This window comes from Coenobita brevimanus, chromosome 92 (assembly GCF_032717465.1).
Source record: "Coenobita brevimanus isolate Jiangsu-jjx chromosome 92, ASM3271746v2, whole genome shotgun sequence".
Taxonomy (NCBI): Eukaryota; Metazoa; Arthropoda; class Malacostraca; order Decapoda; family Coenobitidae; genus Coenobita; species Coenobita brevimanus.
This window is the reverse complement of record NC_137045.1, coordinates 17,960,884-17,987,519: the sequence shown is the minus strand read 5'-3', so window position 1 is coordinate 17,987,519 and position 26,636 is coordinate 17,960,884. Positions and strand designations below refer to the sequence as shown.

The window sequence follows — 26,636 nt, the reverse complement described above, 5'->3', positions numbered from 1 at the left end:
TATATATATATATATATATATATATATATAATGTATATTGTATGTATATCACACACACACACACACACACACACCGGCATAGACTACTGTATACTGTGGTGTGTACTGTACGTAACTCGGTGGCCGTATCGAACAGTTTGGCAGATATGGTTTGTTCTTATGTAGGGAGGTTAGGAATACGTCATCTTAGGCCTGGAGTGACCTGACCTCTTGTGCCAGGCCACACCCTCCCAAGAACGTGACCCCCGACAACACCGTGACAGAAAATAATTTATTCATCGTGTAAGCTGGCAACAAACGTCCTCGGAGAGTTGCCACTAGGAATTTTCTGAATTTTTTTCTCAGAAACTAAGCGAAAGAATGTGGTACAAAGTAGTTTTTATATTAAAATGTGCACCAGAGAGTGCATAATGTGGAGTTTGATAAGGTGACAGTGTTACTGGTGGTGAAACTAATGATGTGAAGTGGTGGCGGTGGCGGGGTGGGGCAGCGGGGCGAGAGGGCCGCCGCCAGTCAGGCGACAGTCCAGCACCGTACCTGAGACAGTACACAACGCGGCACCTGCGCCAGTGTACCTGTGTGTGTGTGAGTGTGTGTCCTCTCCCTGTGTTACACCCTGCTCAGTGCAAGTGTTGTCAGTGTGTGATCAGGCCTGCTATGAGGCCACGCCGCCGTGTGTAGCGCTGGTGTCACTGGGCTCAGATCCCCGAGGCGGCAGTGGGCAGTGAGTGCGTGGCGCCGTGTAGTGTTGTGTAGTGAGTGCGGGCTGAGCGGCCCCATGTGGTGCGAGCCTCCCTGGTGGAGCAGCGGCGGCCAGCACCACCACCACGGAGGCAGCTGCGGCCCCCCACCATTCTTGCACTGACTGCACCACTTACCGCGGCAGGAGCACCGGCCAGTGTGGGCGGCGCGGGCGGGGTGAAGGCAGGTGGTGTGGGTGGGCGCGAGGCCTGGGCGGGGCGGCCTCGCCCTCCAAGCTATGCCCCGGCAGCGCCTCTCCCTGCTTCATGTTCATCTTCCGCTCCAGGAAGACGGCCCTGGTGCAGCAGGCCTGGGAGTGCCGTCGTGCGGGACCAGCCGACCACCCCGACCACAAGCAGTCGGAAGCTGCCAGTCAGGTCAAGGTAGCCGCGTTAAAGCTGCTGAGGTATTTGACGGAGCCGCAGCTGGAGCTGCTGGTGGCAGCACTGAAGTCCGAGGGCGGTGACCCCGGCCAGTGCGTCCTGGTGCCCCGCGACCTGGGCCAGGAACGGACGGGGCTGGACCTGCCGCCACACCGCTTGGTGCTGTGGCTGTGGCGCTGGCCCGACCTGCCCGACCACACCGCGCCCTTGCGCCGCCTCCCCACCTGTGACGCCCGTAATGACCATGTGTACGTCTGTGCCAACCCATACCACTGGGCCCGCCTCCTCAACACAGGTAGGTCACGTCACGTCACTTTGTAACATGAGTCCTTCTGCGGCGTGGTGTGGGCGGCGGGGCGGGGCTGCGGGCAGCACGCACGTGGCTCCCCCGCCCCACAGCGTGAGGTAGCCTAGGCACCCGCCGCCGTAGCCGCACACCACTATCATTATTACAGAGCCTGGCCGCGATGGCACTACCGGAGGTGTTTTGAAGAATGAAGTAGCCTTGCGCCAGCTGGTAACCGTGCGGGAACAACTTCTTGACCTTTGACACCTTCACCTCACCAGGGAAGCTGTGTGTGTACCGGTATGTGTGGTGGCGCGTGTGTGTATTTTGTAATGTGTGTGCGTGTGCTGCAACCCGACATGCACACATGACGAAGGCGTGTGCACCTGGCTGCACCCCCATCCCCACCCTTGGCCAGCAACCACGTGCGGGGAGGGGAGGTATGACACGATAACAGGGGAAGTAGACATGAATGGGATGGGAGGGGAGAGGAGAGGGGAGGGGATGGAAGGGAGCAGACGAAGCGGGATAAGAACACATGGAGGGAGGGAGAGGGAAGTGGGGAGCGCAGAGTGAGGAAGGGACGTGGGGAGCGGGGAGAGAGGGAAGTGGGGAACAGAGAGGGAGAGAAGTGGAGAACAGAGAGAAAGGAGGGAAGTGGGGAACAGAGAGGAAGGGACGTGTGGACCGGAGAAAGAGGAGAGTGAGGACTGAAGGAGGAGGGAGAGAAGCAGAGGAACGGAGATCGAGGGAGGGAGAGAGGGAAGACGGGGAACAGAGAGGGAGGGGGTGGGAGATAGCGCTGGGCGGGCCAAGTGGGGCTAGCCAACCCACAGGTAATCTTAGTAGGCGCCACCAGGATATAATATTGGGCCGGCCTTCCGTGTGTGTGTGAGTGTGTATGTTACTCCTAGTTTTCGTTTTTATATTTTCGCTGCGATTTTGTTTTGTTTGACGGGATATAGGAGTCTCTCTCTCTCTCTCTCTCTCTCTCTCTCTCTCTCTCTCTCTCTCTCTCTCTCTCTCGTGTCTTGTGGTTACGAAAGACCTGCAGAGTTATGAAAGACCAAGTCAGTTTTATAATAGGGAATGTGAAGAATGACTAGGAGACGATTAAGTTAGTTTGAACCTTGTGTTATAGATGGTGAGCGTGAAGTTAGATTACAAGGCTGGAATCAGGTAACATGGTTTTGAAAATAATGAGTTGTGAGCCATGGTTTTGAAAATTGTGAATCAGACGAGTGTATGGTTATTTGACTGAGAAGACTTTGAGTGACGTAAGTTAGGGAGATTTGTGATATTGATCGCGAGAGGAATATTAGCATAAGAACATAAGAAGAGAGGATAACTGCAGTAGGCCGGTTGGCCCATGCTAGGCAGCTCCTAGAAGAGTAACTGAACTACTACAATGAGATATGGATAGCAGAGAAGAAGGCTCTCCCCCGCCCTCCAAACCCTCCAGCCGAAACCGGCAGGAAAAAGTCAGAAAGAACACCACGCAGGCTGAGAGGATCACCTGGATAAACAAGGATCCTATGAGCAACCTAATTGATGACATGGTTAGGCTAGGTCAAATGAGTTTTAGTATTTTCGTGTAAAGAAAAAAAGTAAAAAAGTCACTGCATGACAGTATTGTGATACCAACTATAACCTATGGAAGTGACGCTTGGACCTTGTTGGAAGGACACAAGTCAAGAGTGAGAGCAGTGGAAATGAGTTATTTGAGAGGAGCATGTGGAGTTACATGGAGTGGCAGACTGACAAATGAGGAAGTGAAGGAGCGCTGTGGTGTGGATGTGGATGTGATAGAAAGCGTTAGGAGAAATACACTGAGGTGGTTTGGCCATGTGGAGAGGATGGGAGTGAGGTGGAGGAGGGGAGAGGAAGGGGGTGGCCGAGAATGAGATGGAGGGATGGAGTGGACAGGTATATGTGAATCGGGGGTGTGAGCTGGGAGCAAGGCAGTGAAGTAGCATTGGACATGGCGACGTGGAGGCGATTTGTTTGTGACCACCCCTTACGGGATTGAGGCGTCTGGCAATAGATAGGTAGAGATCTCCGTACACAAAGTTTCAGTATTACCTCCACACAGTTTCAGTATTTTCCCCTACAGAAAGAGTCAGTATTTTCCAATACATACAGTAGCTAATTGTTTTTTCATTTTCCACCACATACTTTCAACATATAAAGTTTTTGCATTTCCCAAAACACAGCTTTCATTATGTAAATTAATTAGTTTCTTCTAAACAGTGAAAGCTTCTGTATTTCATACGACGGTTTCAGTATTTACACCTACCGTATATGAAGATTCTGCATATCTCACTGCACAGTGTTTCAGTATTTCCCCTATGTATAGTGCCTGTATTTCTCCCCATGAGTTGATGTGAAAGGAACCGGGAGGTGTCCAAGTACAAATATGTACCTGTGGGCGAGGGACAGAAATTCATCTTTTAGTAATATTCATTGCGTCTGCTTTGCGCGTAGGTAATGTCCGAAACTCTCCTTCTTGAGGCTTCGTATCTAAAAAGTATTGTTTTGGGGAAGAGAAATATACCAGACCTCTCAATTCAGGAATATTAGTCAGCAGGGGAAAGTAAGAAAAAGAGGAGGTGAAATTAGAGGCGAACTTTTGTCCTTGACTTCGTGGAGAGGTCAAAAAGGACACTCATGCCGAATACATTTTCATAATTATTCCCGGCCACCTTTATACCACCTGCTTATTGTTACTTCAGTTTTAGGGCAAAGGCCGACGTAAAGAATGAGAAAATAGAGGAATGATGGTCATATATGGGAGTGATGTTTGGGGAGAAGATACGGTACACATGCTGGTGTAATTTTTGCATCTGAATTGTACCGTAATTCATGGTGTATCAGGACAGAAATAAAATTGTTTGGTTCGTAATGATGGCACGGTTGGAGGGTATTATTTGAACACACGGTACCGCTGTGTGATTGTCGACGTCAAAACAGGTAACTTACCCAACACAGACGAGGGCATGGGGGGAGGGGGACGAGGGGAAGTGAGAGGTGAGGGGAGGGGAAGGGGACGGGCGAGAGGGTGGGGAGGGGAAGGGTGAGCTCGGGCCAGACTGACGCCTAGAGGTGGGGAGGTATTCATATAGGATCTTAACGCGGTCAGCTGAATCATACCGTCTGGCGTTACCTGAAATAGAATGCTGTATCCACTAGACCTTTCCCGACCATGAGAAGGTTAATGGTACCGTAGCGGTCTTAACACTCAGGCTCTTATGAGTAACTCGAAGCTGAATAAAATCATCTTTTTAGCTGGAATAAAATACTTGAGAAAAACGTGAGCACGAGAAGGATAGCGGTAACAGTTATTTTTTTGGTTTTACAATATACAAAGTCTTAGTAGCAAGGAAATGTCGTGAATAATAACTTTGTTTATATCGTTCACGTTAGGTTATTATTGACTGTCGTTTGGTGGCTGGGTGTCTAGTAGGCCTGTTTGTACCTCAATGCATGAAAATAAAAACATATCCACAGACGAGCTAATATACACCTTAGCCACTGAGATGACAGGTTTTTAGTCTTATCATGCTACCTTCAGATTAGTATACAATATTTAGTGTGAGAGAGAATTTTCGCATAGGAGGGGTTAAAGAGGGCCTTAATTAACCCCATCAGTACAAGAGATCCTTCCTAGGCTGAAAGAAATCGTCTGGAAACAGCACGAATAAAATAAAACAAGATATGGTATTGAAGGGGATAAACTCGACAAGATCTGTGAATAGTTACCCTGGAGGTTTGACGTTCTTATCTAATGCCCTTGTCCCGGGATGACATTGTATTGGTCCTGTGATCCGTCCACCTCGCCACGCTGTCCTGAAAGGAGGGTGCTGTGAGTGAGGTGGAAATGGCAAGTCATGATCATATTGCAGCAAGCTGATTTGCCATGCCGGCCACGTAGGTTGATTTTCGATAATGATATACTTGCAGGTACCATATTTAGAGGCGGTAGTGTGCTGGTGGCCGCCTCTCTTAAACTCTGTAGCCTGTACGGTATAGTCGTGGACCATGAAGAAGGCTAGGTTTTATACATACCGAATACGGTACTTGAGAATCATTAAAGCAGACAGTCAGTTTTTGGTCAACTCCCATTTCCCCATAGAGTAGTACCCGCAGTAGTCTGTGTTTATGCATGCAGGTCCCCAGTTGTGGTGCTGGGTGATCAGGGACAAATGGAAACATTGCCCAATAGTCTGACCAACCGGAGGATACGGTACAGTATTATTCAAGCTGAGTACGCGAAGGTGTAGGGAGGTAACTGTGGTAGCCTAGATGATGCAGTGACCTTGTATCCTCAGTGGAAAACCCGCCACAGGTTCAAAGGCCCAAGTTAAGGAAATGAGCACCGCAACTGAGCGATTCATGGCGTTTCTCCCTTTACCTCAGCTAACCTCAGTATAACTTCTTCAGTTCGATGACGTATCGATCAATTTATTAGTGCAACCGGTATCACTTGACGGTTGTAGTAAGCTTGCGACAAACGTTTTTTCTAGCTGAAGTGGCTGATAATTATTAACTCCTTTACGAAAGATCTCCTATAAGCTGATTAACTAGTTTGGAAACAGCAAAAATAAAGAGATCTTGTGTGAATAATTTACAGACTAGGGGATACGGTATATATTTTTATCCGATTGAGAATAATGACATGGAAACTGTGGAGTGCTTCCGGACCCGACTCAGACTGTATTGTGATAGTGTTGGTTGTTGGGGAAGGTCAGGACAGTCACAGTTGTCTTAAGCAGATTTCTTATCGTTTTACTCATTACATGCAGTTGTACATTCGTATATATGCTATTTTTTTTTTTTATGTTACTGCAATCCAATAGGAAAACAAGAAATTAATAACTTTCATCATAAGAACATAAGGAGTACAGATTTAGTAACTGCTGAAAAGTTACCGGTATGCGAAATGTTGTGTTGAATGAACTTTAATTTCAGCTAAGGAAATATCGGCATTTAAAATGGAAATTCATGAACAGTAGGCCTCGCTAGGGTATACATGCATAGAATTGATGTTAATTATTTATCGACTTTTTGTACAGCCTAACATCGCAACTTCTTGCTTATGAGCGAGGCACCTTGGTGGAACAGTAATTCTGCCTTCAGTATACTCAAACATCTCAGTATATACATTATCTCTCTCTGTGACTAGGCGCCACGGCACAACAACAACAAATTGATATTTATATAGACTCAGTTAAACCAGTTTTCTAAACCTATTATCCTTCCTTGTAAGTGAGGCTCCATGGTACCCGTGTTTGTGAGGGCAGACAAAGGTGGTGGTCAATCAGTTGGACATAGCGCATAATATGGAAGTTGGGTGAGTTGGTGGCGTGTGGCTGCTTGAATCAATATAACGAGTCGCAGGTAAACTGGTTCTGCTGCCTCTGGTCAACAAGTGCTCCTGATGACGACCCTTGGTGTCGCCACCTACCAAGATGAAAGAGATTGGTTTTGATGATGCTGTTTAAGACGGCACGTTGGTTAGACTTGAATACTGTTTAACATGAGAGGGAATACGAGTTTGGTGCCACAAGAAGAGACAGTAGATAGTCTTTGGGTTCACGTAACACGGAACCTAGTCAAGGTGGGCTATGGCGTCGTTTGACAAGAAATTGATGTAAACAATATTGTTTTTTTTTTTTTTACGGTATAATAAAACTATTAATAAGCTACATGAGTTATGATGTTACTAGGAACTGTATGCGGGTTATTTCTAATACTTTTGTATACAGTGCCGGTAGTAAGATACATCCAGTGTATTGTTGATGTTTACAAGGAACTGTAATAGCTCTAGTGGGATGGTAGAAAACGAAGTTCAAGAAAGAATTTTTGTGCAGCTTAATGAAACATAATATATGGGTCTAGTAGTGTTTATTGGGGCACTTTAGATCGGCTTTGGGAGGCCACTGTCAAGGAGGTGAAGGTGAGAAGGTGAGTTTTTCCCTCTGTGAAGTGTCCTACAGGCCCGCCTGAGCGGAGCCTCAGCCCCACCCACACGTCCCCAGGGCTCTCACACCCCCGCCTCCGCCGCCGCCACCACCACCATCACCACCACCACCACCACCACCGTCTAACCCACACAATTAACCTCCACCCTTCCTGTCACACACACAACCCAACTCCATCCAATCTGTCACCCATACAACCCAACCCCATCCAATCTTTCACCCACACAACCCGACCTCATCCAATCTCTTCCACGCACAACCCATCTCTATGTAACCTGTAGCCCACACAACCCATCTCCATCCTGCTTCTCACCCACTCCATTCGACCTCTCACCCAGGCCACCCATTTCCACCCCATATCTCTAATCCACACCACCCAGCTTCACTCCAGCTTCTTACCCCTGGCTCTCTTCAGCAGACACCTTCACCACGACTCCCCCTCCTCACCCCTACACTCTCCACCTCTCTTCTCGGTCAGACACCCCTGGGGCCTCTCTTACTCCACCCACTCGCACTCAGTTCCTCTCATCCTCACAGACTTTCACACCCTTTCCCACATTCACATTGTCCCTTCTGCACCCATAAGCTTGCTAGTGTAGGCTATATGGAAGAAATATATACTAGTAACCTCACCCAACCTGACCTAACCAAACGTAACCCAACCTGGCCAAACTTACAGTCCTGGTACCTCAGCTTCACTCACAAACAGTCAGCCACACTTTCATACGGTACTTATTCTCCTCACACTTGGCACGTTCCCTAATTGCACTCACACACACACACACACACACACACACACACACACACACACACACACACACACACACACACACACACACACACACACACACACACACACACACACACACACACACACACACACACACACACACACACACACACACACACACACACACACACACACACACACACACACACACACACACACACACACACCTAGACGTCCTCATAAGCTCATCACTCTGGTACATTTCTCTTTCTTCTCACCTGCAGTGGTCAGAAACTTCCCATGAACAAACACTCCATTCTTCATCCCGACGTTGGTCCTGTGCACCTAAATATTACTCACACTTCAGTCTGCCTCTCACATAATTTCAATACACACATAATCGTTTCATTCCCACAAAAACACTCATTCTTTCCAAATAGACTGCTTTTCATTAGAAGGTGAGAATGACCAGGGAATAGTTGGAGAGGTGTATAAGGTTGGATAGTATAATTATGAAGTAGGGTGGTGTGGCTTGGAGGAGGGGTCGTTACTGAGTAGGGACACATACAGGGATATCCTTTGGTCGCGGTCACCTCTCACAGGATTGGGAGTTGGTAATAGATAAATAAAATGAATGGTAACCTGAACATGTCACTATAACATCTCACGTCCACTCACCCTCTCACGTAGCCTACATTCGCCTCACTGTCTCTCACACTGATTACCGTCTCTCTTACGTTCACACACACTCATCACTTCGTACATTCTCACATATGCTTCTAGTCTCCCTCTTCTTCACACATGCTAATCGTCCCCCACTTTCTCATACATACTCATCGTCTCACTTTCACACATTCTCTCTCTCTCTCTCTCTCTCTCTCTCTCTCTCTCTCTCTCTCTCTCTCTCTCTCTCTCTCTCACACACACACACACACACACACACACACACACACACACACACACACACGCACGCACGCACGCACGCACGCACGCACACACACACACACACACACACACACACACACACACACACACACACACACACACACACACACACACCATTTTTGTAGCTTGTTCTTTCCCCATTTACAACTCTCTTTTTTCTCGACTACAAGGTATCTTTCTTCTCTACTCACCTCCTTCCTAAGCGTCACCATTAATATTCCTTGTGTTGTCTCTTTTTCCCTTCATCTCTCTCCTTTCTCTTTACTCCCTCTCTCCACGTCTCTTTTCCTCCCACTCTCTTCTCTTGTCTTCTTTCCACCCTCACTCTTCCCTTCTCTCCTCTCCTCTCTTTCTTTCTCCTCTCATCTCTCTTGGGCAGCGTGTGAGTCGGTGTGGCAGGGAACAGGCTCTGAAACACTTATCATGCTAGGCTGGTGACGGCCCAACCTCGAGTGAATATAAATGTGAGGTGAACAAGGTCCTGCACTCTGTTTACCGGCCTCTACCCCCCACATCACCGCCACCACTACCACCTGCCAGCACAGCAGTAAACACACCCTCTACAACAACACCGCACGCATTACCATATCCCACACCTAGCACATCACAGTCATTGCCACACATCAAACTCGACGTTACACACAACAGTCATCACCAAGACACGCATCACATCACCAAGACACGCATCACAACATGTCACTTTTCACCACTCACGACACTAAACACAACATCCCTAACTACACTCATTGCCACACGACTTGATTGCTACCATCACAACCATCACTACACGACCGCCACCATCGTCACCACAATCATCATCACAACCATCCCACCTCACCATCTTGGTTAGCTTCGTCCCTTGAATACCTGATCACCGCCTCTTGAATGACAATAAAGCAGCCTTCACCACTCCATCACTGTTACACCTGACCGCCGTTATCGTCACCGCCATAACCAGATAACTCCCTTCGACCACCAGCCTACGAGACCTGCTAGCTTGGGTCCGAATTCACAAACATACTTACAATCAGATCCCAGACGTAACTATGGCTCGTTTCTTACAGGAAGAGGTGGAGACATGGGAAGATCTGCATTCTCCTCTCCTTGTCCTTCCTGCAGAAATAAATCTTACCTTAGACAAGGAAGTGATAATAAGTTTTAGAATCAGCGCTCTATATGGCCCGGCTGTGAAACTTCGCTTGTTCTTCCTCCAAAAACAAATCCTACTTTCGACAGGAAGTTGATCGGAAATTTATTAGTGAATCTACCACCAGTACCTGGCTCAGCACCACCTTCCAAGCCAGAAGAGTGGGTAGGAGATCGAAACTGTGCTATTTTCTTTTCCTCACCCCCTCCTTACCTGGAAAAAGTGGTCGCGATGATTATGATGATGATATATGACCCGTTCCCCAAATAGCCAACACTACTGTCATTACCGGTACCAAACGTAACTACCTTTCCTTTGCCTGTAACCAGCACCACCGTTATCGTCACCATCATAACCTGATAACCACTTAGACCCACCATCCTAGCCTACGGTGTCTGCTAGTGTTCCCCTGTGACCTCACCGCCTATACAGCACGTAGTTACTTGTCCCATTCCTAACTGCCATTATTTTCAGTGCTCCAGTAAGATTACTCTTGTATGCTATTTATACTATTTGGCTCAGTAGAAACCATTGTAGCGAAAGGGTCAGAAACAGTTTTTAATAAATGCAGCAGTGCGGTGACGACTTGTATATTAATTCGTGCGGTGGCTGAATCGGTAGAGAGGCGGCCTGCAGTCCTAAGGGAGCCAAGATCGCTTCCCGGCTGGGGCAGGGAACAGTATTAGGATTTTGATTTCATGAGAACAGACTTTACTGATCTACCAGAAGACTCGCCGGCATGTGGTAAAAATACCCCCGCTATTACCAGTACACCAGTCCCATAGGAGACAACCCTATCGGTGGGTGTTGGCGCCGAAGTGGTGACATGTGTAGGTGTGTAGGCGGACTAATGGACCTTGCGATAGGCCCTGAAGCCTTTGCCCAGAGTCGGACACTTAAAAAAAAAAAAAAAATGCAGCACTAGAGGAGAACCTTCGTAGTGAATTATTTGAAACACTGAATCACCACTAACGAGCGCCATTACTTTCAACTCCTACCCTGCAGCATTTACACACACACACACACACACACACACACACACACACACACACACACACACACACACACACACACACACACACACACACACACACACACACACACACACACACACACACACACACACACACACACACACACACACACACACACACTGATGTTTTATTTCCTTAATAGTTAGACAACTCCTCGACTGAGAAAGTGGGCACTGTCACTGCCATGGGGGGTACTTTCTTACCACCAGCACCACGGTTGTCATTCACATAATACTTCCAACATTAATAGCCAGTACTGCAGTGACGACAGCTAGGCTAGTAGCTAGCATCGAAAACGATTGCAGTTATACCAAAAATATCAACAAGATAAACCAGTACTCCCGTTGTCCCACACGGTATTCTTCAGTCTGTTTATTTTGTGTGTCTTCTAGCCTTTCAAGCGCATTGTGCTTGGGTATCTTGATATTAACAGATCTTGAGCCAGAATGTGACTAGATTTTTTGAATTATTATTATTATTCATATTCTTATTGTAGTCGTAGTAGTAATAACTGTAGTAGTAATAGTAGCAGTAATTTTTCTTACTCCATAATTACGTATCCGACTATGGCTATTCCTTTCTCTTGACGCCCAGCGGCCAGTGCCAACATGGTTGACAGTGGGTTCTTGTTGTCTTCCATTTTTACTCCTACCAACCAGCTTCACCTTCCCAACAAGAGTGTGCCGTGCCATGCCTGTCTGTTGGTAAGAGTATGGTAGGCTTGTCTGGCAGGATCATGACTCATAGAGAGACGCGGACCTGCCGGCGTGACTCTGCACTCCGCCACCCCTCCCGGATACAGGGTTAGGCTGTACTCTTGCACACAAAACCCATCTCCTCTATCGTGGCTCCCTGTGAACCCCGTCAGATAATTTGAAACAGCAGACTCAGCATTAGTTTCTAGTAACAGTGTAAACAGGAGTATCGGGCGAGGTTTAGCTAGGGCCCGAGTTGACGAGGCATAGGTGTTAGGAAGTGGTAAGGGCCGGGATCGACGACATGACTTTTGTGCATAACTGTACCTCTCCCATGCTGACTAATGGTGAGTTCGTGCGGTTTACAAATTTGTGTTTTTTACATGAGAAATGTTTTGTTGGTTATTTTGGGTACCACAAACTGTTTGTGGAAACTCTGACTTCTGTATTATATAACGTGGTGTTGATGACTAATGTGTCCTTGCAGGTTGAAAGTTAATGTTGCTTTTTTCACTGCTCATGTGGCTTGACAGTTATTTTTATTGTTACTACATCACGGTGTTGTAATATAGAATTGTGTGTGTGTGTGTGTGTGTGTGTGTGTGTGTGTGTGTGTGTGTGTGTGTACGCGTTAGTGATGTAAGTGTAACTACATATTAAGGATTTATTCATGATTCATACTCCTACCAAAATATTACCGCCGTGCAAAACTGTGATGATATACATGCAGCAAGCTTAACCTTGGCACTCTCAAATATTTTCCGGAGAACTGAGCACCATATCGGCTCTGCATAAACCCTGTAACCCAGCACCATATTTCACTCGGGAATGTTGCCACACTTGCTTCTAAGATGTACTATTTCACCGTGATCTCCGTAATGGATGTAACTCGCGTGCTTACACCGCATCCAATAGCGGAAATGTATGTTGAGCCACGCTGCTTATTTGTATAGTGCCCCTCACGATTTTTACGGTCACTCAATACGTTTTTTTTTTTTTTCCATATGGTCGAATGACATTTCCCGTTACAACAGGTCTTGTCTTTGACTTGTGTTATATTTTGTTATATATATATATATATATATATATATATATATATATATATATATATATATATATATATATTTTTTTTTTGGGGGGGGGAGAGGTAGTGGGAAGAAAAGATCGTAAGATCTCGGGGCCAGTTTCGGCCGTGGCAGGGAATAGTCAGATACCGGGTAGTTTATATTGCAGTTAAAGATGTGACTAATGGTATCACTGCTCTTTCAAAGGGCCTCTCTATAATTTTGCGCTACCTACGTTAATGGCACGATACCTGTCTGATTTAAGTACCATAGTCCTTTTTCATCTCAGCGTATACAGTTCATCATTTACAACTTCGGTAAGTGATGACATATGGATGTATGAATATAAGGACATAAGAAGAGAGGATACCGGTGACTGTAATAGACCAGCAGGCCCATGCTAGGCAGCTAGGTGGGCACCAAATGTCGACACACAGGAGGACTTCTGAGTCATGGGGTACGGGTTTCGTAACATGTGCGCAGGATCAGGAAATAAGATGATAAATGACTAAGCATGCATAATACACGTAATTCATCTGAAAGTTCCAATAGTTATAGTGACTCCATAAATGATATTCATTATAATATAGCCCAACCTTGTTTATGTTATATTCATGATTACATGATGAAGTTTTAAGCTGGCATTTCTGTCAGTCACAAGTTTGTCAGATAATGAGGCTTTTAGCTTATCTGAAGGAAGTCACTATTTCACGTTTGCGAATTTCAACACATTCACTTATAAAGGCCAGGATTGAGGCAAGGATGAGGGTGAGTGAGACGCAGACACACTATCCATCCCACCTCCACTTGAGCGGCGGTATCGGGTAGAACCACGGGTAAATACCATCAATTATACCGTTAACACAGCCATACCAACACACACCACTTCCTCCCACCGCCACCCACTGCCGCCTGCTGGCACACTTTTACGGTTTGTCGTACCGTACGTAAGATTGTGTACGCCTACCAAACAGTATGCTAGATAAGCATACTGTTAGGTAGGCGTACTCCCTTGACAGACTTTCACACAACCCTATATCAGCTCCTCTGCAGTTCTTCTTTGCATAATACTAATACACCTTCCACTATGCATTTCTCATCTTTGGCCCTTCTGTATAAATGGCCCCGTAACTAGTTAGATAAGGTACACAGGCTGGAAGTTGGGTTGTTGCGAGAGACCCAGATAAAAATTACTTTTGCATTGAACACAAAGGGCGATTTTATTTATTTTATTTTTTTGTTAATATATCATGCATTCGCTGTGTTCATTAGAGTTATTATTGTATCCTAAAAGCTGCAAGTTATTGAGTCATGCCGTTTTATTATCATTACAAAGTACCATAAGAACCATACCGTATTCTCTGACACCTCTGGTGAGGAAGGAAGTGTTTATACGGTCTTTACAAGCTGGGTCTTTTGTTGAGGATATTCTCTCTCTCTCTCTCTCTCTCTCTCTCTCTCTCTCTCCCCTACCCCACCTCGTCCGATGCCTTTTGATGGTGTGGTGATGGGTTTGGGTGTCGTGGCAAGGGCGGGAGCAGGGTGGCGTCTGACCAATATTATGACCACTCTCAACACGCTCATTACGTCTGCTTCCGACACACACACTTACACACACCATATTGATTCGCCTCCTGCCTCTCTCACTGACCCCCCACCCCACCCCACCTTACACACACACACCCACCTCATCCCACCCCACACTATCCTGCACTACATACCACCACACCACGCCACACCAAACCCCGCACAACACTGCTCTGCACTGCACTGCACTGATTACACTACACAACACTACACTACACCACACCTCACCATGCCACAGTCTATCTGTTTTTTTATCCCTGTCTTTTGATGATAGATTAGTTTTGTTAGTTACAACCTTCCCTATACCAGACAGCCACGAAATGACCAACAGGTCCGTTGCTGTTTGCTTTCCTTTATACCACCACACCATATCACACCCCACTATATGAACCCCTATCCCACACCATACCACAGCATAGCACAGCACACAACACAACACCACAGCGCATCACGCACCACACTCTCCCATCCCAGCCCAGCCAGTACCACACCACACCACACCACAACGTCACAACAACATACCCCATCCAAACTGTCTCCTCCCCACCACCCCTTCCACCTCCTGTCACAGTCTCCTTTTCCCTGCCGCCATCCTCTCCACCACCCCCGGCAATGTGCTTCCCCCTCTCCCACTATATTTGCACCTTCCTCTTTTAGTCATCCTCCACTACGCTGCTTCCAACTCTCCCCCACCCTCCCTGCTCCGCACTGTCCTTTCGCCCACCCAGCTCTATCCCCCTTCCCCTCTCTATTCCTTCCCCTCTCATCGTACTTCCCCCTTTTCTCACTCAACCCCCCCTACCCAGTTTCCTATTCCCCCCTCACATAGTATTTTCCCCTCCCACCTTTTACCCTCATTACCTCTTTCTTTCACTTCACCCCTTCCCCTTCTGTTCCTCTCACTCCCTGTCCACCCTCTTCCTCTCGGCTCCCCCATCCCACCATCCTATTTCATCCCCTCTTCATCATCACTCCCTTCTACCTTCCCTCCCAGTTCATTCTCCCAGCACCTCACATCACTCCCCAAACCTTCGCCATTACCTCTCCATCTTCGGCTCCTTTCTCTCCTTCCTCATCACTCCACTTCCCATCCTCTCCCCTCAGTTCATTCCTTCCCCTCCCCATCCTTCTTTAATTCAGCTGCATTTCCCTCCCCCTTCCCTTCTCAGTCCCCTCCCAGTTCAATCTCCCACCCTTCCTTCCCCAACCGTGTCCCCCTCCTCATCGTCGTGGGGGTTCAGAATGGCCTTAACGTGGTTCCAAAGAGTAAAGGGTTCTGAGGTTCCAAATTGACGTTTACTAGGTTCTGAAGCAATTAATTTAGGTTTAGGTTAGGTGAGAATATCATTAGGTATCTGATGCTGATATAATTCTCTCTCTCTCTCTCTCTCTCTCTCTCTCTCTCTCTCTCTCTCTCTCTCTCTCTCTCTCTCTCTCTCTCACACACACACACACACACACACACACACACACACACACACACACACACACACACACACACACACACACACACACACACACACACACACAGGAATGGTACGGAATGGAGAATGCAGAGTACTCCCGTGACTCTAACACACACACACACACACACACACACACACACACACACACACACACACGCACACAGAGGAATGGTACGGAAAGGAGAATGCAGAGTACTCCCGTGACTCAAGCCCTTCCTACAAAACAAAATGTAAAATATAAGTGAATGACAGTAAGTGAATGGCAGTGGATCGGTCATAAATATGTTGGTCTGCATTCCCGTCAAGTAAAGAGGTTCCCCAGCACCTCCTCCTTACCATTTTATTTCCGCATACGACTGGTCAATCGATTTACCACAGTGACATAGGATTTACTTCATCACGACAACTTCAGACGCCCTTATTGAACCCAGGAGAATCTTCGAAGTGATGATTTAGGTTTAGTCTAGTATTTATAGAGGATCCTAACTTGTTTACAAGATATGCAAGTCTACATAACCTTTAACTACCATCACAGATCGTTTTGTTTTACGTGTTTTGCCACTTTAATGTTCACTCTGATTTCATTGTGAAGTGTATGTAACTGTGAGGGAAGAAAGAAGTGCAAACGACCATTCTTGAACACAGCTGAAGCTTAGGGGTTTGTAAGTACCGCCGCAGGTTGTGAAGGAATGATAACGACGTTTTGATGTAAGAATACCAAGATTGAGATTCTAAAATAAGTATTAGAATATCCTAAAGTCATTACGGAGATGTGAGGCAACGACATCAGTGATCTTGGGAGGCTGCTAGTAACGGTGCTCACACGTTACCGTTCCAAGGCTCCTGAGTAGTACTGGTAACGGGTTTTAGAAATACTGTTAGCTTACAGTGAAGCGTGGAGCGTGTGAAAAGTTGGTAACGGGTGTAACAGATAAGGTTCCCCCCTGCGATATGGTGGTCTGGTCTTGTTTTATGCTTGCTGTTGTCATATACTTTATTTAGAATAGGAAAGTGCTTCAGTATTGAAAGGATTAGTCCTGCCGGTAGTGAAGGCCGTATCTAACCTGTCCACTTCGTAAAAATGTTTCCTAAGCTGAATAAAATCGCCTGAAAACATTAAGAAATAATGAAAGAAAAACTCACCCCATAGTTAAATGCTGTGATGGTGTAGTTGCATGGTTGGTTAACCCCAGGCCGAGAGCGTCTTGTTTACTTTCTTCCACCTAACACTCTTATTTAGCTTTGGGGAGACTTTTTAGAGTGGAGGAGAAACCATACCCTTCAGAACAAGAGTTTTCGAGTTAGCAAGAGTAACATTTTAAGGAGGACATCATAATAGGGAAGAGGTTATCTCAGGCATCTGTGTATTACTCTCAGGTGAATTAAATAGTGTTCATCAATTGGAATAGATTATTCCGACCTTTAGAGCGTTAATGAGAGTAATACCAATAACTCTCTCAGGCTTCAGTGACTCACCCTCAGCCAATTATAATGGTCTTGAATTAGCTGCAGTTGTATGCCAGAGTTGTTCCGACCATGAGAGGTTAATGTGTTCAGTTTTTTCAGGCTGTAATTGTGGGGTAAGTGATTAATGTGGGGACTGAGGGTGTAGTTAAGCTTAAAGGTAATTGTTGTTTTTGCCCAGTGTTGTGCTAGGGTGATAATGTCTGGGTGTGGTGGATGTGGTGTGGTAGGTGTGATGTGACGGTGTGAGGTTGTCGTGATGTGGTGGGGTGAGGTAGGCTAGGTGTGCTGTGGGGTGAAGCAGGTGTGATGTGTGGGGAGGTGAGATAAGTGTGATGTGTTGTGGTTGAGTGAGGTAGATGTGATGTGGTGTGGTGGGGTAAGGAAGGTGTGAAGTTGTGTTGTCGAGTGGGTTTGATGGATGTGATGTGAGAGAACCTGGCGAAATGGGTGTGATGTTTTATGGTATGGTGAGGTAAAGTGACATGATGTTTGATGTGATGAGGTAAGGTAAGGTGAGATGAGATGTGAAGAAATGGGTCAGGTTTAGCATGGGGTATGGTGTGTGGTATGGTAAGATGGATGGGATAGTGTATGGCGTGATGTGGAGTCTCTGGCCTTCCTATGTTGCTGTGTGGGGCCAGTGTACGGTAGCCGACAGCACTGCTCACCACCGGACCCAAGAGTTAATTTACCCAGGCCCGAGACGCCTTGTGTGTGTTTTGTGGTTTGCACTCTGGCATTAACCTCGGGCTACACTTAGGAAGCAACGCCTGATGCCCACTTGTATGCTTAGCTGCTTATACCCTCATGCTGCATCGTGCCGTACCGTACTTTGCTTTGCTGTTGTTGAATTTTTGGTAAGCAAAGCTACCCGTACCATACTTTCTGTGTTTACTCAGGAATGTAGATTTATTTACTTTGCTTTTGAATTTTCGATCTGCAGTGTAAAACTGCTGGCTGTGAATGTCCGGCGTTGTTGTTGTGGATTGTTCATGGTGGTCTTTGTTGAAGAAGAACAGTAGCCTACTTGATGGCATAGCTCGAGGAAAATCAGTAACCGAACTATTTTTGTATACAGTATTGCAAAGTTTCAGGACAACTGACTTTCGATTACACAAGATTTACAATTGCTTTCATTAGCAGTGCATTTTCTTTTGTCAGGTAGGCTATAATATTAAGTTTTGTGGATGCTTCCCTTTTTTCACTTGTTTGTGGAATAATGGCCCTACTAATCTTGATGAAATTGTTAATCTTCGTAAGTTCACATTGAATTTAGATCCTTGCTGGGCTTCTCTTATCATCTTTTGACTTTTCCGGTTGGGATTTTTACTAGGTGAGGTTGTGGAATATGTGTGTAAGTTTTCGCTTTTAAAGATTTTAATCGAACAGCACTGAAATTTTCCATAATAGCTATTTCAAGGAGTTTGATTCCGATTACCGATTTATCACTGAGATTTGAGTATCGGTAATTTCTTACTATCGTGTTATTAACGAATGGATGTGAATCAGTATTTTTATACGCACTTGTACGATGCAAACGACACTGACAATATTTTCTCAGCGTGTAGGTACGGCAAGTGGTATAGTGTGTAAAGTTAGCGGTTGGGTCAGCCGCTAGCAATGTGCTACAACGACTCGCGTAAAAATACTGTCTCATCACTCTGTTTACTGCCAACGAGAGCTGACTGGTGCTGTCACCTCGCCTGATGGTCCTGAAAGAGCTTCCCCTGACACGCTCTTACTACCATGATAATATCTTCAGGTCTTTACCCTTCCTTCTGGCTTGGTCGTTCACTCTGGTTGCCTTCAGTGTTGTGTGTGACTGACATTATGACTGGCACATGTTTACATCACTTGACACTAGCCTAACTTAACTTTTGGGATACATTTTACTATATTCAGTCCACTTTGGCTTAGCCAAGACATTGATATCTCCATCTTGAATGCTGAGATGCACAAGGGGATTAACACTAGAATACAGTGCTAGTCACGAAGAAGTGGTATGGAAAAGATATAGCTTCAGTGTTGTCTAATTGTGCCACTGAATTAGTGAAATAGGCTAAGAAAAAAACCAACTAAGTTAAGGCGGAACAAGTATAGCACACTCCAAGAGTGCAGCAAGGAAAAAAAAGGAAGGAAAAAAGAAAAAGAAAACCCTCTTGATTGGCAGAGTCCTTTTAAACAGATCACACTACTTGGCACAGCAGTAGTCAGACGCGGGTAGTCCTACATACTGAACTACCTGACTACTTTATGCCCTGCGTGACTACCTTCTGCGTGGCACAGTAACATGCTGACCGACCTGTAACGACGCAGAGTGACAGGGCGGCATTCTGAGTGACAGCGCCTCGTAAGCAACATAACAGATCTAGTGAACGTGGTGACAGTATAATACAGTGACTGGCTGCTGACCTACCTCAACACACACACACACACACACACACACACACACACACACACACACACACACACACACACACACACACACACACACACATTCTCTCTCTCTCTCTCTCTCTCTCTCTCTCTCTCTCTCTCACACCACACACACACACACACACACACACACTGAATGCACATAAAGATAAGATACATAACCAGCGTGTGTGGGTGGTCCATTATTTTCAGATATCATTTTTCAAGGGTTGTAAATATGGTTGTTTCGTATTTCTTTATTATTTCTCGGTAGTTTTTGTTTGTATTTTGAGCGGCCCTTCTTCTTCTTCTTCTCCTTAATCTTTTTCACATCTTCAGTCAAATTTTTCTTTGGTCACAGTATTCGTCAACTCCAGGATGACAAACCACAAAATTTTACTACCCCTTCGATACGTTTTTTATGACTTGATATTGCCAGACGATATTTATTTATGTTTTATGTCGTAATATATTCATCACGAGAGTACTTAACTGTTTGTATTTTCTTTTTGTTGTTTCTAGACAATTACCACCAGCATTTTAAGAAGCTAGGTTTGAGAGAGCGACGTTTGTCTACTTCCTTGTTGCTTTTGTTCCTTTTGTTCTAAGTGAAAACGTGAAATTAAACTGTCACGATGGCCATATTCTCAAACTTGCCTGGTACAACGGTACAACGACCATCTTGATGACATGGAATAAATCTCCCGCCCTGCCTCATTACCCACAACCATCCCAGCCCGTCCTGCCCACTCCTTTCCACCCGCCTCACCATTTTACCAGCCTCCCTACCCAACATTGAACCCCCGAGAGAAGTCAGTGGCTTACATCATCCCACCACCAACGTCGTCCTTCATACAACGCCCATCTTCACTGGGTGTACTCTACCTGCCCTGCCCATCCCACCTGCAATACTCATTACCACCTCACTCATTGTTTCCCTCTCCTCTGAATAACACCTTTGGCATACCGGCCTTCCTGCAGCACCAGTCTGCCCAGGGATTACTTGTACTAGTACGTCCTACTGCCAACCCCATCACCATCCCAGGCCAACTTGCCCACCTCTCTTCACCCACCGGTAGTAAAAATGACTGCCTTGCCTAACTTACGATCTACCTACAGCGCCCGTAGTTACAGGGTAACCTGTACTTCCCTTTCGCCCACACCACACACCATCATCCCAAACCACCCCACCCATTCATTTCCACCACACCCAGTCCTGATAGATTAAAAAGAAGTAAAATGTTCAAACGATATGAATCGGCACAAGATTTCATTGGCCTAACTTGAAATGATATAGGTACAAGTAATTTGTATGAAGGGACTGAATAGAGCAAGATGACCCAAATAGCCTTCAATATCCAAATGGCCCAACACTGTTCTGACTCTGCCGAACTGGATGTTGAAGGGCCTGAAATATTGGCCCTTACTTGGCGTGAACTGGCCTGACTGGTCCTGAGTGGATGCTATTGGCCTAAGTGTACCTGAAGTGGTCGAGCGACCTCTGCAAAGATGCATGCTGATTTGATCACACTGGAAAATGTGCAGTTTCCACTGCAGGTCTCTGCCGATAAGGTTCAGTGGGTGTCGGTACCCGTTCAGCACCGAAGTCGCATTGATGTTTAGATGAATCTCTGATCGTGTCCTCCCCGTGGCCACTTCCATCACCACGGGGTGTCGGTGACGAGCCACACATCCGGATAATGCCGTACGGACAGAGGAATGACCATGCAGAATCAGGTAGTGGCATGACTTGCACTACCTTCCTCACTCCGCCGCAGTTCCACCGAGGGTCCCTTTTAAAGCTCCAGGGGGCTTAAAAGAAGCTTTCTTTGTCTTGATTATTTTGATAAGAAAATAAGTCGGGAATGTGCGATTACTGTGCTGTTGCTGCCTGTTACCCTTTCGAAAAAAACAGAAGACATTCGCATTATAATCAGTGTAGGAGAGCCATTACCTTTGCAGAATAAGAGAGTTGTGGTGATACGCGGACTCCCAAGGGTCAATTAGGTTGACCTCCACAAAGGGGCAAATTGAGTGGCATGGACATAAGCCACTCACTGGCCGTCACTCGCGGTAAACAAGTGACTAACGAGATTCCAAGCTGAACTTTACTGCCGCTCTAATGTTATCCTGCAGCTTTTTTTATTTTTTTTTTTTTTTTTCTTTTTTTTTTTTTTAGGAGAAGAGATTTAGTCAAGAAGATATATACGGTATGTAGGTTAATTAGAAAAGTTATAGTTTAAACTTTACGGTGTACGTTACTTGATGCTGTTCGTGATAAAGATAAACATTATTAAGTGTAAATCATAGGCGAGTTAGGAGGAGGGTAGGACAGATATGCGTTATTTTGTCGCCTTATTTCTACCTCCTCTCCTGCACCCCCTCCGGCCGCCACCTCGTTATCTAACTCGGCTATATTGGAAGGATGAGCTCATCCACCCTGCCTTGCCCTGCCTTGCCCTGCCTTTGGGGGTCTTTGGGGGAAGGGAAGGAGGGTGGAGGGTTTAAGTTGTTGGGGGGAGATCTGGCGTACTTCATTCACCCTTGTTAGCCTGTACTGTGAAGGGTAAAATGGCTTAAGTTTTTCAGAGGCCCTTGTCGTGGGTACTTTTAAACTGCCAGGTTTTCTCACGGCTGAATAAAACCGTCTGATGTTAGCCTGGTTAAATGGCTTGAGTTTTTAAAGGGTCCGTGTTGAGGGCACTTTAACCTACTTGGATTTCTCGTAGTTGATTTACATGGTGTTGTGTTAGCCTAAGTAATATTCTCAGCTGTACCAGTGTAAGAGAATTGTTGCTTAAGACGTACCATTCCATTTGCAGATTTTCCAGGCAGTTTTTGAAGTTTGTGACTATTAAGGATTTTCTGAGTTGAGCAAAAAATCTCCTGACATGAATAAAACACCCAAATGCACCAACAGGGACGGAAAGGTTAGGTTAGGTTCCCAGTACTCATTTTCTTTTTTTGTATGTGGTATGTTTTTAAGGTCTAGAAATTCTTTTATTCTGTTCTAGAATGGTTTTTGGTAGCAGTGGCGGCCCGGGTCATGTGATACTTTGTGTGTGTGTGTGTGTGTGTGTGTGTGTGTGTGTGTGTGTGTGTGTGTGTGTGTGTGTTTACGCCAGTGCTGTCGTCCTCAAGAGTGCAGGAGCTGAGATGTGATGACTTTTTATTATTTCTGACGACCGTCCATGGAAGCAATGCATGTTATTTAAATATGTTTGTTTTTATTACATCATGTGTGAGTCAGCCTGTTTACTTGTAGCCTGGATTTATTATTATGTTCAGCGAGTCTCTTGCCCGATATGCTGTGTACGAGTTTGGCGCATTTACTTAACCTTTTTGATCCGAGGTGTTTTGTGTTTATTTCCTTGTAGTAACCATCGGACGGATTTATTCAGCTTTGGGAGGATTTCTGTTTGTTGAAAAAATTATTATGGGTAGCAAGAATAAAAAAAGTGCGTTACCATAGTGAAGGAGTTGTGTGACCTGCGTGTGTATGGGGGCGTGTGTGTGTGTGTCTGTTTCTTTAATTTAATCAAGAGACTTGGCCTTTACCCAGAGAGTGTGTCCTTGAACCCCAGGTCCCGGCTGCCATGACTCCTCAGGGTTGCATCTGGTGTGCTCGCAGGACGGTACCGTCATGTCGCAACCAACCCAGCCCCACGTAACCCTACACCACCGTACCGCACCGTATCAAAGCCTTGCTCACTGGGGGCATGGGGGATGGAAGAGGTGGGCAGCAATAATTTTAGGAGGGACAGGAGTCGAGGGGAGCAAGGGTACTTTTGTTAGGGGCATGGGAGGGATTGATTGAATAGGGCATGGGAGGGATTAATTGAATGATTACTGCAGTTAATCTTGGCAGCATAACATCCCTTCGTGTAGCAAGAATAAAATAATAAACAAAGTCAGCAGATAATTTAAACTCCACACATAAAACTTCGCACATAAACATCAGGTGCATAGGCTACTCCCAAGCAGGGCGGAGGGGGAGCAGGAATAACACTGGAGGCGACAGGCGAGGAGAGGATCAGGGATAATTGGAAGGAAATAGGGAGTGGGGTTTAGCCGGGATCATATTGAAGGGGGGGGGGGAGTAGGGATAACTTTGGACGGGGCAGAAGTAGCATGGGCAACTTTGGACGGGGCAGAAGTAGCATGGGTAACTTTGGACGGGGTAGGAGCTGGGTGGGAACAGGAATATCTCTGTAAGGTGCAGGGATGGGAAGGAGAATATAGCTGACTTTGGAAGGGGCAAGAGTGGGAAGGGGAGTATGGCTAACTTTGGAGGGGGAGCAGGGGTAAGTTTGGAGGGCCGAGGATTATTAAGTTATTGTGAAGCGATATATATTCTCCGATCCGAATGCCTTGTTTGTAAAGTGTGGCGCAGATTGTCTCGTTTATATTCACTCCGGGCTAATCTGAGCGCCCAACTCCCCGCCTCAGTTATTTGCGATGAAGGAGGGCCGTAAAAAGCGATCAGATAACTGGACACGTTTGCTGGCGATTCCTTGTCTCTAATACCGGAATTGGCGATTGTTTTTGTGCACAGTCACGCCGCCTCGGAACTCGGCGTATGGTAGATCACCGAAGGGCCAATGTTGTGTATGGTACTGTGCATCACCCAAATGTTTGTGTCTGCCTATGAAAGATCACCTGGCGGCCAGAACTACGTATGGTATTTCATTTGAATGCCATTATTGCGTATTGCGTATGGTAGATCACCCGAGGGTCAATCCTACTTGTGGCAGATCACCCATGGGTCAGTCTTGCGTCACGCATTTGCTTGTTTTTTCATTTAATTGGCGTGTAATTTGAGTATTAATTGCAGTGAAAGAAATTTAAGTAACCCCCTCCATGAGAGCGGACTTTTGAGACAGCCTGTACGTCGTCCTGAATTTCACTTGATGTGTTACCCCGCTTGCATCATTACGCATCACAGTTTCCAGTGAGATATACAAACCAGACATGCTTTGATCTCATCATGGCCTTCACAGTCGTTGTCAGATATCGAGGGCTTGCCAACAACTCCACCATTTTTGTGTTAGTAAGACCATTACCTAACTTGTCATTATTAAGACTTTTTTTTTTTTTTTTTTTAATGCCTCCCCCAAACGATTTCATCAAGTTTAAGGTACCGTAGATTTTTTTTTTTTTTTTCCGAACTGGAGAGATCAGATAGTGTTCATTAACCCAACCACTACTAGGGCGTTCTCCTAAGGTGAACGACGTATGGGGTATTGTATTCTATATTTCATTTAACTGTATTCAGCCTAAGAAAGTTATGTAGTAGTGAAAGAGTTAAATAAGACAGTATGTTAGCTCCCTAGTTTGATCATTGTCTCTCAGTCTGAATAAAATCCTCAAGAGATGGCACGAATAATAGTGTATAAATCGATTAAAGACGACCCTGGATTGTAGGGGTTAAGGCAGGCTGCATGTAACCCCTCCATTTCGGAAAGTGAAGAAAATCGTCTGTAAAGAGCATGAGCAAAATAATAGTAATACTTCATCCATCTCAGTCAAAAAAATCTGTGCAGGGCTGAAACAAATCGTCTGCTGAGAGGAGAAGTAATACAGTAATAATAACAAAAAACTTATACCCCACTCGAACAGTCTCTCCCAAGCTGAATGAAATCGTCGGTAGATAGTAAGAGCACGATACAAAACCCCCCCATCCTTTCTCCTGGGCCTCCTTGCACCCAGAGCTTGGCAGATAAGAAGCGGATGGGGCACCGGTTTGTGTTTGTGTGGATGGGCGTGGTGCACGGGCAAAAAGGGGAGGAAAGATGCAGTAACTGAGATCCGCCAGTAGAGGGGAGGTTGGCTGAGAGAGAGAGAGAGAGAGAGAGAGAGAGGAATGTGCAGTACCACCATCCCAGAATTTGCAGTGTTGGTAGCAAAAAAATAGTAGCACACACACACACACACACACACACACACACACACACACACACACACACACACACACACACACACACACACACACACACACACACACACACACACACTGCTTACTACTATTAATCTCAACAGTAAGTTCTAAGTCTCATGCAACAATCATATCGCTTGAATATGTAATCTTAATATGCGTATCTTTAGCCTTAGACTGCAGACAGTGAAAAAATGATGATGATGATGATGATTAGTACGGTATGAGAAAAGAGAGAGAGAGAGAGAGAGAGATGGGGGGGACTAAGCTCTCATATTATTCAAGTGCAGTACTGTTGCTAAATATAGGCCCCCGGAGAGTTTGTATATTATTCTCTCTCTCTCTCTCTCTCTCTCTAAATTATGTTGTGTATGTTAAGATTAAAATGCAAGAATAGCCCATACGCTACTGTGTGTGTGTGTGTGTGTGTGTGTGTGTGTGTGTGTGTGTGTGTGTGTGTGTGTGTGTGTGTGTGTGTGTGTGTGTGTGTGTGAGAGAGAGAGAGAGAGAGAGAGAGGTGATGATGATGAGTGCAGATCGACCTTGATATAAAGTCGAATACGGACTCAGTGTAGGATGCAGGGAGGTGTAGAGCCAGGATGAACCGAGCCGGGCATCATTGCGTGTTGCTGGAGGGCAGGGTGTGGAGCTGGCAGGGTGCAGTGTGGAGTTAGGAGAGTCGGATGTGCTACAGGGCAGGGTGTGGAGCTGGCAGGGTGGAGTGTAGAGTTGGGAGAATCGGAAGTGCTAGAGGGGAGGG

General features: G+C 46.0%; 1 protein-coding gene across 1 annotated transcript in view; it reads left to right on the top strand.

The window, feature by feature from the left end:
• Positions 1–1,007: 1,007 nt before the first annotated feature.
• Positions 1,008–26,636, top strand: part of Dad (Daughters against dpp) — a 271,204-nt gene continuing 245,575 nt past the window's right edge. Inside the window, exon 1 of the mRNA XM_080282210.1 lies at positions 1,008–1,419. Coding sequence (XP_080138336.1) covers positions 1,008–1,419 — 412 coding nt within the window. The remainder of the gene's footprint in view (positions 1,420–26,636) is intronic.